This window comes from Denticeps clupeoides, chromosome 3 (genome assembly GCF_900700375.1).
Source record: "Denticeps clupeoides chromosome 3, fDenClu1.1, whole genome shotgun sequence".
Classification (NCBI taxonomy): Eukaryota; Metazoa; Chordata; class Actinopteri; order Clupeiformes; family Denticipitidae; genus Denticeps; species Denticeps clupeoides.
The window spans coordinates 16,551,819-16,566,601 of NC_041709.1; the positions used below are offsets into that span (position 1 = coordinate 16,551,819).

At 44.7% G+C, this 14,783-nt stretch overlaps 1 protein-coding gene across 2 annotated transcripts in view; it reads left to right on the forward strand.

Moving 5' to 3' along the window:
* The window catches only part of LOC114786781 (zinc finger, SWIM-type containing 6), a 53,178-nt gene extending 38,417 nt beyond the window's left edge, over positions 1 to 14,761 (forward strand). Inside the window, exons 9-14 of one of the 2 annotated variants that reach the window (XM_028974234.1) lie at positions 1,469 to 1,732; positions 6,375 to 6,510; positions 10,041 to 10,198; positions 11,289 to 11,452; positions 11,705 to 11,786; positions 11,882 to 14,761. In XM_028974234.1, the coding sequence (XP_028830067.1) occupies positions 1,469 to 1,732; positions 6,375 to 6,510; positions 10,041 to 10,198; positions 11,289 to 11,452; positions 11,705 to 11,786; positions 11,882 to 12,744 (1,667 nt within the window). In that variant the 3' untranslated portion in view covers positions 12,745 to 14,761. The remainder of the gene's footprint in view (positions 1 to 1,468; positions 1,733 to 6,374; positions 6,511 to 10,040; positions 10,199 to 11,288; positions 11,453 to 11,704; positions 11,787 to 11,881) is intronic. The other variant, XM_028974235.1, reaches the window with a different exon arrangement.
* The last annotated feature ends 22 nt before the right edge of the window (positions 14,762 to 14,783 follow it).

Consider the following 14,783-nt stretch of genomic DNA (forward strand, 5'->3'; position numbering starts at 1 on the left):
GCTGAAGATGGCAGCCATGGAGCTGGTTTTGGACCTACTGCTCTTTATGTGCTCTCTGTGACTTTACGGGAATTGCAAGTCTGCATTTGGCCTTCTGTGTTGGACCTCAGAGTCTCGATTCTAAAATGATTAAAGAATCTGTGTGGAGGAAAAGAAAATGTCTTGCATTTTTTGTACTCTTGGGCTTGGCCCCAGAGGCTCCAAAAGCATTATTAAAGCATAATGATGGTGTGGATAAATAACCCCTGGTGAACAAAAAAAAAAAAAAAGAGAGAGAGTGAAAATGGTGTAAAATGAGAAAAGAGGGGGTATGGAGTCAGAGAGACCATTTCCTTCTAATAATGATCCGATGTATGTTCTGACCACGAAGTTCAGTCATTAACAGGGCAGCATAACCATGGGCTGGCTGAGAAGTTAACTTCCTCCGTGCTGGAAAATGAGCTGCACTCACAGTGGCTTCAACTGGAAACGTGCCTCATCTTTCACTATTATGACACATTAAAATGTCGGAATGTGCGCCGTACCCAAGGGGGATACCTGTTTGGCAGCCAATTAAGAGTCAGGCACTGGTTTTTAAGCAGCAGAGGTGGCTCGGCATGTTAGCGGCTATGTAGCCGGAGAGCAGTGGCGGGTGAAGAGCTCACGCTGTCTGGATTCTCCCTCTCTGGGAGCCCTAAATCCAGATCAAAGAGAAATTTTTTTTTTTCGGCACATTTTCTTCATTTGTTATTCGTCCTGTTCGGTGTAGCTGCCTTATGTGGAGAATGGAGTTTTTTTTTTTTTTTTTTTTTTTTTTTTTTTTTTTCCCTCTCCTTCCTTGCATCGGAAATCCGAAACTCAACGGACATTGCTGCATGCAAATACTGTTACCAAATTAAAATGGCCCAGTTTCATTCCGTTTGTTGTTTTTCATCCCTACTTCCTTTTTAATCACTCCAGATTTAAATCATCTTAATTGAAGATTCAAATCAATCTTGTTCACATGAACACTGTTGACAATTATCGTATTGCTGTGTTCTAATTTAAACCTTTGCTGTACAGTACCGACCAGACGTTTGGCCCCACCCTTTTTTTTAATAATCCATAATTCCATTTCAAGTTAAAGCAACTGACTGGTTTTGAATAGTTTTCCAGCCACAGAGGCTGAAACTATTGTTTGTGTGTGAGGTTAGTACACTGACATTTAGTACATGCTTGAAAAGGTGCTGGGAGGATTTGGACTATTTTTGTTATTTCCAAAAATGGCAAGAAATGGATTCAGTGAATCTGTGCTGTTGTGATCAAAGGCATAAACTTTCATGTTAACTTCCAGTTTATGTTGTGTGTTTCTGTGTGATGAACACTTTTTTTTTTCGGGAGTAGACAAGGTAGACAGACTAAACCTGAGAAAAGCAAACATGATGTGTGATTATGAAACTATTTTAAAATTCTTTTAACTGTTAATATAATTAATTTATCCCTCATCCAGGCAATATGAGCTCAACTAAGTGTTCGGAGATGCAGCTCTTCCCGTCTTCGCCGAGGTTCCTGGAGGAGGGCGAGTCGTTCTTGGCCTTGGCGGTTGAGACTGCCCTGATGGGCCTGGGCCAGCAGCGGATCATGCCTGACGGCCTGTACGCCCAGGAGAAGGTCTGCCGCAACGAGGAGCACCTCATCGCCAAGCTCCAGGAGGTGGACCTCGATGACACTCTTGTCAAGATATTCCGAAAGCAAGCAGTCTTCCTGTTAGAAGGTGGGTGTGGAGAACGTGATAAACCATCTCTTCCAGAATTATGCTTTCACAAAATTTCACAAATAAGTCTCCAGCTCTCAACCTAAATGAACACCTATAAGTGATATATAATTTTTTTTTTTTTTTTGAGGCCATCTGTACCCCAACCCTAACCCTCCAACCCTCCTGTAGGGTATGAATGACATTTTCCAACTTGAAATGTGTCACTCGCCAGAGTGTGGACTGATAATGAGAGAACGTGCAGTGTGTACGCTGTGCTCTGTGAGGCTCTGAATCATCTCAAGAAAGAGGTGACTGATGAGCCTCGATGGTAAATCCAGCCACACGGCTGTGGGCGTCCGCCACCGCCGCGCTTCCAGTAATATTTTCAGTTTCGTAGGCGCTGACGTTTCAATCAAAATATCTGCCCTTTGTAAAGAAAAGGGAAAAAAAAAACGTGCCTCGCTTCTGTTGACTGCAGAACCGAGGACTAAGTTAGTCCGGGCTTAAGTGGGCAGGGTAGAAGATGCCTACCGCAGGGACGCACTGTCTGTCTGAAGCCTCTGGTTCAAAAGGAATGAAGAGAACTGATAGCCACAGCCTGCTGGGTTGTTGCCCTCATTCTGTCTAATGCCAAGAAACATCACATGGCCATGCAAAACAGGAAGAGCGCGCTTTCTATTCTGTACCGCCTTACAAAAGCGAGAGAAAAAGACTGCAGGGTCTGCAAATGTTACAAAGTCGGAGAAACCTTCACAAACTTTGGTCTCATGAATAATTTGAATTACTTTGCTTTGTGGTTTTTGTGTGTGTGCGCGCACGTTCATGCATTACCACTGTGTGTAGACGTGTGTGCGTTTGTAAGATTTGGCCTGTTGTCGGCCCGTCAGTTGAAAATAATCTAATGACAGGGAAAGTAAGGCTCTGGCATATGGCTTCCAGCATCGCAGTCGTTTTGCAGGAAAGTGTGAAAAACCATCCATACACAAAGTGGATCTGTGGTTTCATCTGGAACGAGGATGAGAGCAGAAGCTTGTAAAGGGGCCTGTAAGCAGATTACTGTCAGGGCAACGAAAAAAAGTATCCCACCCCATTTAGGATCTCTTTTTGTGTCGTCTCCCTATGGAACAAACACACTTCGCCTCGAAAAACATATTTTCCTCCCTTTCAGTTCTTCTGGCTGGGAGAGAGCGTGACATCCGGGTCGGGTTTCCGAGGCTGTAGAGGAGCAGGGTGGGGCCTTGTATGGGCAGAGAGGAGGATGATGAAGATCTCTGCCTCTCACAGGGTCCTGGGTCCAGCTGTAGGAATAACCACACACACGCACACGCACACACACACACACACACACACACTTGATCCATTGCAAATGCATATGAGCCATTTGCCTGATGTGGGGTGGGAAATGGATAGTCTGAGTGCTCCATGTTTGTACCTTGTGGTAGAGCTAGATGGCATTCCATTAAACGGATAACCAGAAATATCATTAAATGAAATATGATATTTAATGAATTATCTTGATATTCTCAGCAGTCATTTTACAGTTAATATCTTCACTTGCCGTTTAAGGTTAAAGATACCTGGTACAACAGTACACCAAAACTGAGGTCCTGCCCTCCACCCTCAGTGCAAAATGCCATAAAAAAACAGAAGATTAAAAGGTAGTAACATCAAAGAAGTTACACATAACTCAAAATAAATACGTAATAAATAAAAATAAGATGATCCTTTATTTGTCCCACAAGTGGGAAATTTACTAAATTCGTCAGGTCAACAAACACTGATTAGAAAAGTAAAAAATACCAGATAAAAATGACCAGGACTATTAAAAGGCGGTAGTGCATGGTGTCATAATTAAGTTAGTGAATAAAAAAAAAGGGGAAAATAAGAAAGAGAACTCAAAAATGAGTAGAGCTGATGTAACAGGCACACGGGGGCGCTGGATGAGTAAATAATGAGTAAATAAATCTGTACATTGGTGTGCAAAACAAGTCAGACGAGCGAGGTAGCGTACTGGTATGAACTGTAGTATAATGTGATGTAGTAGCAGCAGAGCAGATGCACTGTGTGTGTGTGTGTGTGTGTGTGTGTGTGCGCAGGTCATGTGTTGACTTAATGAGTGGTATTGTCTGGTCGTAAAAACGTCATTCAATTTGTTCTTGACCTCAGCGCCCCAAATCTCCTGCCAGAGGGCAGCATCTGAAAAACCCCATGTCTCGGGTGTGTGCAGTCTCTAGTGATGCTACGTGCCTGATGGTGTAGACGTCCCTTAAGGAAGGAAGGAAGAGAGTGACCAATGATTTTCCCTGCAGTGTTGATGACCTTCTGTAGTGACTTGTTCCCTCCAAATCGTGCAGCTTGAGTACCACACAGAGATGCAATATGTCACTGGAGCAGCGGTAGAAGACAGTCAGCAGCTCCTTCCTCAGGTTAACTCCCATGAGCGAAATGGAGTCACTGTTGGGCCTTCTTTACTACCGAGGTGTTGGAGCTCCGTTTCAAACTGGTCACCTTCTCCACACCCTCCTCGTTGATGTAGATGGGTTGCAGTTGGGTTGGTTTTTGAGGAACAAGTTGTTTTTTTTCCACACACCATCCCACCAGTCTCTGGACCTCCTCCCTGTACGCTGTCTATTCGTCATTGGAGATAAGCCCCACCACAGTGGTGATAGCATCATTTGGGTGGGAGAGTGTACAGCGTGTACAATAGAGGGCTGTGGAAAGCTTTGAGCCCACTCTGACTCTGTTTTCGATCGTAGAGAAAATCTCTAATCCGGCAGCAGATGGAAAGGGGTAGGCTAATGTCCAGTAACGTTTCTGTCAGTCTGATCGGAAGCCTAGCATAGCACCCCTGCTGTTCCACGTGGGAGATGATTGCTTTTTCAGTCGATCTGTTAGCTCTGTATGCAAACTGGTGGGGGTCGGATGTGATGGTGAGAGGTAGGATGGGATGTGGCAACAGACCAGTCTTTCAAAACACTTAATTATGTCCTTAATTATGGCTGCTGACGGTGGTCTTTTTGGCCAGTGGGACAATTGTGGCTGACTTCAGGCATGGTGGAATAGGGGATTGGGACAATGAAGCATTGAAAATCCTGGTGATCGCACCGGCCACCAGGATTGGTGGTCAGTGCACTATCTGAGGAACCTCCCAGTCATCCCGTCTGGTCCAGCAGCCTTCGTTCACCCCTCACCTCGATCTCCTGCAATGTGAAGCTGAGGCTGCTGCAGACTGATGTTCAGCTGCCATGTTGTTCTTCTGCTTGCAGTGGATTTAGATGTTGGATTCCCTGTTGTCGATGTGACCCTCAATCCTCCTCTTATATGCTGCCTTGGCCTCTTTATGCCTCTTTTCAGATTGGTTCTGGCTGTGCTGTACTGCGCTCCATCGCCAGATCTGAAAGCGGCGTCGCGTTGTCCCAGCAGGTCCTGGACATCTTTATTCATATTGAGTACACATGAATATGTTTGTCTACCGTGACACAATCTACACAGACGTTTATGTAGGAGAGCACAGATATGGTATGTTCCTCAAACGATCCTGCAGCTGATGTGTCGCGTCCTCTGGCCATCTTTTTACCATCTTCAACTCTCTTCCTTACTGTGGTGTGTGCTGGAATCAGTAGCAGGGACATGTGATCAGACAGGCCCAGATGGGGTAAGTGTTTTTGCTCTGTAGCCACCCTGGATGCTGCTGTAGTCTTTATCCAAAGTCTTCTTTTAATATGCTGTATACAAATCTATGCAGTGCTGTCTTTATATCAGCCTGGTTTGAAGTCTCCAGCTATGATGTGCACTGCTTCTGGGTGAGAGTTGTGCTGGTTGGTTAGTGCTTTTGTACAGCTCACCCATGGCAACGTTAGCATTAGCATCTGGTGGAACGTATGCAGCCGTTGCCGCAACGACTGTGAACTGGAGGGGTAGATAGACTGGTGTACATTTATCCGTCAGAAGTCCAGCGAACACTGACCGTCCATGTTCTCCGCATTTCTGTATCAGTCGTTATTTATGCAGACCCCTCTGCTCTTACCAGAGTCCCGGTTCCTATTGTGACTGTCGTGTGGCTTACTAGCAGCGTCGGGTATCAATGGTTTCAGCCAAGTCCCAGTGCTCCCAGAGACTTGGGAGCACAGAGGTTACAGGTCTGAGGTTGTTCCTCCAGTGTGGTCAGGATGCCGCACGCTCAAACATTCTTGCTGCCAGGTCAACAGTACTGGCAAAAATCTACGAGATTTGTTGGTTGCATCACCATGACTGATCAAACATTCCTATTACTGCTGATACCTGATTTAAAGCTCATTCTAAATGGGGAAACAATAATTCAGTCAACAACAAACATTATATCACAACAGTTATTCATGGAATGTATGTGTTTATATATTATGTTTTTTTTATATTATGATTTATTTTATTATTCACGTTTTTCACCTAGTCGTATAGTAGAAGCCTATTGGGTAACACACCCACCCATGAACCAGATGGCCGCATAGTCACAGGTTCTAACCCCACTTGCTATTATTGTTTCCCTGAGCAAGACACTGTCTCTGGGGGACTCTGTCCCTGTAACTACTGATTGTAAGTCGCGTCTGATAAATGCTGTAAATGTAAATCATTTGGTGATGCTGAGTCAGTGTGTGACTGTATGTGTTTGTGTCTCCTGCAGGTGGACCCTACAGTGGTCTGGGAGAATTAGTCTACAGAGAAAGTGTTCCAATGCACACATTTGCCAAGTATCTCTTCACCTCCCTCCTACCTCACGATGCTGAACTGGCGTATAAAATTGCACTGAGAGCAATGCGGTAAGCAGCAAAACCCAAAACCTGTCAGGCCTCCCTGCTGTGGGTGGGACTCCCCTCTCTTCATTTCTCTCTCACCTCTATACCTTTTATTTCTTTTTCTGGCCCTGTTTTCCAATTCTTATGCTTTGTCCTCTACTCTTCCATTCTCTACCTCCCTCTGCATCTGTTTTGCTTCCTCACATCCTGGCTCGCTCTCGCTCTCTCTCTCTCTCTCTCTCTCTCTCTCTCTCTCTCTCTCTCTCTCTGCATCAGCATGCCTCCCCCGATCTCTGTGCATCACTGCAAGATCTGAGGCATGCAAAGGAGCGAATTTACACTTGGAAAGATCAGGCCCAGAAATGGAAGTTTTTTGTGTGTGTGTGTGTGTGTGTGTGTGTGTGTGTGTGTGTGTGTGTTTATAGATGGGTGCTATCCGGGCTGCTGTTTAATCACAACTGCTTTATTTTTCTCCCCCCTCAGAACCTTGCTGAATAATTCAGCACTACTGAAAATGAGTTTTTGAAAATGTGTGAATAATAAATATGTGGCACAGAGTCTAATTTTGTCCGTAACGCTGCTCGGGCCTGTTCCTGTTTCTGTGTGGAAGCTGGTGGCCCGCGGAGCTGGGAGCCTTTTGGCCGTGCTGAAACTGTGTTTCCATGCTTTTTCTCTCCTTCCCTCTAGGACTGCAGAATATCCTCAAATGACCCTCTCTCTCATGTTCCAAAATTAACTGCCTCGGATATAAATGTTGCACCCACTTTGTGAAATATTTAGCTATTTTCTTCCGTGTCATTTTTTTTTAAAGGTAATCGTGCTTTAATGCCAGCAAAAAGTGTGTGGTCGTAAATATCAGCTCAAAAAACACCTACCGCTGCGATTTTCAAGTCAGGAAAAATAAAGCAAGGATTGCTCCCCTGGGGTCTATGGAATGCATCCTTGCCCCAGGGACATCCCATTTGCTGCCACATGGCAGACAAGTCCGGTGACCGCCGCTCCAAGTTTGAACTGTAAGTATATAGATGTGAGAAGCCACCGCCCCTCACCTTGGACTTAACAGGCCCAGGATAATGTAGGACCTGTTCCCTACAAAGACGTACCTATATTTAGCAGTCATGGCAACCCTAGGAACAGTATTGACTTGCATTATAAAAAGAGCGTGCCTCCCTGATTGGCCTGAGAAACCAGCCTTTCCTCCCCCGGTGAAAGGCCTTTGTGCCGTCTTATTCTATACTCGCTTCTAAATAAAAGAGTAGGTGTATTCGAGCTGGTTGATATAATATTGGCCCTATGAAAAGATTGTGCACAGTCCAATTGTGATCGCAATCGCGGCGGCTTGAATGCCCACCCGCATTCTCAGCCTTGGCACGGCCTTTTGTGTGTTGAGACTCCCAAGGTGTCTCCGCATTTCACTTTGAGCGGCCGGTATCTAATTCGCGAGCGCTTTTAATTAATCATCGGGGCTATCTGTGGCATTGCAGACGGAGTGCAAGTCACGGCCTGAACAGGAGCCGCCAGCGTTTCACCGGTTTCCCCACCGAACCCATTTAAGCCATTTGAAGCCAGTTAAACTCAAGTCAGACGGCAGGCATCCAGTTGAACGTGGACCAACTACGAATTAACCCAGCTTCCACCGTCACGCAGATGAAGATATTTGATAACTGCTAAGTGTGTCCAAACAATTTAACAGGGAGAGTTCCTTTAGACAGGCTCTTTGTAGGAAGGCGGGAACCACAGGGCTATGTAAAGCTTCTAAATTATGCCGGAGGGAAAAAGGACCGTCTGTCTTCTCAGAGCACCCCTGTTTTGGTGCAGGTGAAAAGTTCACCACTTCCTGTGATGTTGAGCAGAGCCTCCCGACAGCGGTCCGGTTTCAGGGAGTTATTGACATCCTCCCACCCTCTGGTGGTTTTACATTAAACGCCAGCCTTTGACTGCAGCTCTGTGAAGGATTTTGATAGGACAGGACTGATTCGTAGCCACTGTCGTTTCTAATTGCAGAAGAAACCTCCCCTGCAGTCTTCATACTCCACTTTCACAGGCTGGCCTGCGTTGTCCTTAACAACAAAATACCTTACTGGCCTGAATATAAGACTTTCTACCAAAAAAAAGATGTCTTTGGCACCATCTGCCAGTATTGTAACACATAGTTTGCTATGTTTACCTTATGCTCAAAAATAAGGAAAGTCTATTTCAAATATGTCATTTGGCACCATTCCATGTACTTTCGTGCATCATTTACGTTGATGTTGAGCAACACATTCACTAGTCCACACTTTCAAGCCCTTTGACAAAAACAAACAAGGCAATGGTGTTGGAGGATTTCTCTAAAGAAAGTCTTTCTGACATTCTGCAACTATTGGCTAAACTGCCCACGTGATGTATGGTGGTACTGCTTTAGGTACTGAAACCTTTACATCCAAATCGCTCTTGAGTAAATAACACTGAGTATAAACGAGCCTTTATTACCAAAATGCCATTCCTTATAAAATGGATTTTATATATCAGGGGTGTTGTGTTCATTTTGGCTCCATTAGATTCTGGTGTTTTATTCCAACTGAAACAAACCAAAGACTGAAAACACTAAGAATGTTAGCCCCCCCTCCCCACCCAAGAACACCTATCCTGCTCCCCCACTTGCTCTTAGCAGCTCCGGCATATGCTTGCAGGAGTCTGGTGTGTTTTCTGCAGGAGAAGATGGGGTTCATTAAGTCCCATCAGCTGGAGAGCAGACACTTGGAAATCAGATTTGATACCACTCCAGCGAGGTTAGTTAATGAAGCCAGGACCCCAGAGACGCTGGCTCCAATCTAACCAGCGTAACAGCAAGAGTGCGCAGCCACAACACAGGAAGTCTCAGGCAATGGCTTTTAATCCCCCCCTCTGTGTCTCTCTGGCCAAAGGAGCCGGGCCCGTTCGGCTGGCCGGTGCTCCAGCCCTCGCAGTTCTGTGCTGGCAGTGACTCAGCTGCGATGCTGTTCCAGTCAGGGTCCTTCTGCAACCTCTCCACTTCATCTGAAGCAGCCATTAAGGATCAGGCACATGCTTTCGCCAGCAGCTGGGGCTCTGCAGAGAGGGTGTTCTCACTCAAGCAGTGGGGTCATGTGGGGTCAGAAGGAGGTGGCGTGACTCCACGAGTGTGTGTGTGTGTGTGTGTGTGTGTTTGCGTGTGTGTGTTTGCGTGTGACCAAGTAGATAAAGATAGGAGATCATCATTTCATCATTTTCAGTTGATGCTCCAAATCATCCCATAGATGTTCAATCACCTTATTTCAACCAAGCTGAGTACCCTATTATATTATTTAAACTAAGCTTATTCAACTCTCAGCCTGACTCTGCTTTGCCAAAGAGTTGAGTAGAGCTTGAAGATCCCTGATTTACACACTTGTCATGTTGATGGGAGCATTGTAGAAATATTTCATAGGATATCAGGGGACCCAAGTCCAGACAGAAATACAAAATTGGAGTTCTTATTTACAGTTTTCCTTTCGGTGTGTTACCTTTCTGTTTCTGCATGACTAACAAGTCTCTGTTGTCTGCTGTTTTCCTAGGTTACCAGTGTTGGAATCCACAGCTCCTTCCGGCGACATGTCCCGGCCGCACCATATAGTATCAGTTGTACCCAACCGTTACCCACGGTGGTTCACCCTCAGCCACATCGAGTCCCAGCAGTGTGAGCTGGCCTCCACCATGCTCACTGCAGCCAAAGGTCAGTGCTGCCATCAAATCCCCACAAATCTCCTCCCACTGTCATGGGCTTTGTGTCCTTCCCTTTCCCAGTAACCTTTATAGCAGGTGTGTGGGTATGGATAGCCAGTGACAATGCAGGTTTTTGGGGTTCGCTTTAGGTCAACCACTTAATTAAGGTCTTGACTTGGCCCACACTCCTTGCTTTAATTAAAGTAATTAGGGCTTTGCTTCAAAACCTGCATCCACACCAGACCCCTTGAGGCATCAACTGCTCACCTGTGATATAGATTATATACACTGTTGTCTCTCTAATCCATTTTTCCAGCCTAGTGTTGGGGAAAAAAAAAAAAAATATCCTCACAAAACATCACTGCAGCACCTTGAAATCGATCAAACCCCAAAAGCCCCGAACAGTCAGCCAGCAATAACAGTTGGCTCTTTAAATATCAGTGGCTCCATTCCTGGGTCTTGCGTATTGATGCCATGCCTCCTTCTCCCAGTGGCGAAAAATGAGGCATCTTCTTTGCCCAGGAATGTCCTGGCAGGCTGTTGTGGCTCTACCCAGGCTCTGGTCGGAACCCTGTGCCAGGGAACGGTGGAATTATGAAGGACTGGTTATGCTTCTTCGCAGAGAAATGAAGGAGATCGAAAGACTGTAGGGTGTTCTCCCGTTGGCCTGATATCAATTTATTTTCTCAATTTAAGTCATGCATATTTAATTTGTGAGATAAGAAAAACAAAAAACCACCAGTTTTCGCTGTTGGGAGATATGTAGGAATCCGTGACCGTAAGATTAGGGAATTTAAAGGATGTTTTGTAGATCCCCAATTATCACTGTTTTTGCAGTCCAGTTGTTATTTTTGTCACTTGATTGTCATCCACAGAAGCTGCACTTGACAAACACCAATCACTAATACATATATTCATATTAGGGGAAAAAATGGCACCATAGCAAACTAAATTTTGTCTTACTGTATTTGTACAGTGCTGATTCTTTGATGTATCCTACAAAACTGTGTGTTGTCCCTTATGAGAACGCATCCATAAGCACATAGATGCAACGTATTGCAAACATAACATTTAAAGACTTTATCACTTTTCTGTTTCAGGTGATGGCCGAAGGTTAGAAACCGTACTAGAGTCCATCCAGAAAAACATCCACTCGTCTTCTCACATCTTCAAACTAGCGCAAGATGCCTTCAAAATTGCAACTCTAATGGACAGTCTGCCTGACATCACCTTGCTGAAGGTGTCGCTGGAGCTTGGGCTTCAGGTAAGACGGCACCTCAGAGACACTTTGTGGGTCTGCTGGACTGTAGCCACGTTCGATTGCAATTAGGCCATAACTCCCAGTGTTAATCTGGTCTATAGATAATGAGAGGTCTGCCACTGTTCCCAGCCTGGAGAGGACAGGATTGACCCTTGCCGTGGTCTTTTTTTGTTGCTTTGTGACTATAGAGCACTGTACTGAATGAAATGTCAAAATTTCCATTTTAAACAAAAATGATCGTATATTTTGCTCCAGGTAATGCGAATGACGCTTTCAACGTTAAACTGGCGAAGGCGAGAAATGGTACGATGGTTGGTCACTTGTGCCACGGAAGTTGGTAAGTTATCGGTCTGCTATTCTGGTGTGACACTGATGTAACGGAGTTCCCTTGAGCTAATGCATGTCTCCCTGTGTGTATGTGTGTCGCTGCAGGAGTCTACGCACTGGACAGCATCATGCAGAGCTGGTTTACGCTCTTCACACCCACAGAGGCCACCAGCATCGTGGCCACCACCGTCATGTCCAACAGCACCATCGTGCGGCTGCACCTGGACTGCCACCAGCAGGAGAACCTGGCCAGCAGCGCACGCACCCTGGCCCTGCAGTGCGCCATGAAGGACCCACAGAACTGCGCCCTCTCCGCCCTCACGCTCTGCGAGAAGGACCACATCGCCTTCGAGACAGCCTACCAGATCGTGCTGGACGCCGCCACCACAGGCATGAGCTACACGCAGCTCTTCACCATCGCCCGCTACATGGAGCACCGCGGCTACCCCATGCGGGCCTACAAGCTGGCCACGCTGGCCATGGCCCACCTCAACCTGAGCTACAACCAGGACACCCACCCTGCCATCAACGACGTGCTGTGGGCCTGCGCGCTCAGCCACTCGCTGGGCAAGAACGAATTGGCCGCCATCATACCCCTGGTGGTCAAGAGTGTGAAGTGCGCCACCGTGCTGTCAGACATTTTGAGGCGGTGCACGCTGACCACACCCGGCATGGTGGCGCTGCACAGCCGCAGGAACTCTGGGAAACTGATGTCGTTGGACAAGGCCCCGCTAAGACAGCTCTTGGACGCCACGATCGGGGCCTACATCAACACCACGCACTCCCGGCTAACTCACATCAGCCCCAGGCACTACAGCGAATTCATAGAGTTCCTCAGCAAAGCCAGGGAGACGTTCCTCATGGCGCACGACGGACACATCCAGTTCACACAGTTCATAGACAACCTAAAACAGATATACAAAGGCAAGAAGAAACTGATGATGCTTGTCCGAGAGAGATTCGGCTGACGAGGGAATCTCAGCGCTTTGTTTACTTGAGTCTGCCTTTGTATCTTTCTAAGTTATCAATGAAAAAGGTAAAAACAAAAAAAAAAAAAAACAGACAAATGGATTGGGGAGGAAAAAAATAAGAGCCACACCGGTATTATGTGTATAGACCCTATTTAGTTTGCAAAAAAGAAAAAAGGAAAAAAAAAACAAGATAAACTGTCATGTCGTGGACGTTTGTGTGTTTCCCTTTATTTGTGTGAATGAGTGAGAGAGCAAGATAAAGAGGTTTACACTGAGTATATGTTGTCCAGTGGCAAAAGCCCACATAGCACTCCTCTCGTTTCTGTTGACATCCCAGCCTCAAAGAGAAGAGATAATGGCTTTAAACCAAACAGAACACCTCCATCCTAAGTGACAAGTACCTCGTACGGATCCAGCTTTACTTCTCCGTCACCCAACTTTCACGTATTTTCAGTGTAGTGAAGCATGCGTTCCGGCTAAGAAAATAAGCAAAATTAGGTTTTTTTTTTTTTTTTTTTTTGGTTTTTTTTTTTCTACTTTTTTTATTTTGGGGACAAAAAAATGACAAAACATGCAGGCTAATAGACCTTTGACCTTTGCAGTGCTGTTCGTCCAGAAGCATGTAATTACACAACACACGTATCTCGCTCTCTCAAATACACACACACACACACAGATTAACACAAACACCCCCATTGTGCTTGCGCTTGTGGAAACTTAGCAACTGTCAACATACATTCTCAGGGATTTCTCTAAAAAAAATGAAAAAAGAAAGAATGAGAGCATTTTATTGTACTGTATATATGATAGTATATGTCTGAATATTGAAAAAATGTATACATTAACTAATTTATAAAAAAAAAATTCTATGTAATGCAAAATACTTGAAGCTGCAGTACCATGGTTTTAAAACAAAACATATCAGAAGGACTTAAAAAGTGCGCCTTGCTACAGAGGCAGGATATTAGGCAGTGATCTTCTATGCTGGGTATCTATGCAGAGCCACCTTCTCAACTGCATGATTGGACTGGTGTATTTTAACCGCGAATGGGGTGCGTTTTGTATGTAAATACAAGAAGAAAAAAAAAGATTTGTATTCAGTGTAGACGCAACTGTACAGGGCATCAGAGATACAGAGGGACACCCGAAGAACCAGAGCAGCAAGCCTTAGCATTAAGAATAGGGAATGCAAGAATCGCAGGCCCACGTGCCTCAAAAGCCTAGAAATGTAGAGATCCAACAGAAAAAAGGACTTCTCCTTTTGTTTTTTTTTCCACATATCTGTGTCAACGCAAACATACAGCTTGAAACTGGCCTGGCCGCACATCCATGATTTATTTTCCGCAATGATCAAATCACAAAGAAAAAAAAAAACAAAAGACTCACGTTTATGCACAATAACATGTACATGCCTACTCTGCTGACATTGACTTTGTGCAGGACAGAAAGTTGCTGTATAGGTCTGACTGTTCAATTTCCTCCTTTTTGTTTTATTTTTAATTTTATAAAAATGCTTTTTTCACTTTCGTTCCTCTAGAATTCCTCAAACAAGAACAGCCTTCTTTCTTGCCTTGTCTTAACGCTTTAAAATAACCAAACTGGAGTTCTAACTACCAAACGTGTTCATTAAAATGAAAGCCAACCTACTTTGGTTACAACTGTCTTTAATTTTAGCTGAATGGTTATGTAGATTGTGCTTTTAAAAAGCCCTTCTTTATTTTTTATTTTCCTTTTTCGGTTCTTTTTTTTGGTGCAAAAATGTTGTCTAGTGTCTCTTGTTCTCCTAGAGGTATGTTTGTAGCTCTTTTTGTTTAGGAACAGAAATATCATGTTCATTTTATTTATTATAAAAGGTAAACGATTGTACTTCATCACCTGTGTCAACATGCTCATGAAGTTGAAATTAAGATTTGATACACCGATATCAATTTATTTATGTAACTAAATCACTGTTTTATAAACTTGTTAATGATTCAACATTTTTTGTTTTAATTAAATTAGTTTTTTGAGAGGATGAGATGTTTGATTAATTTATT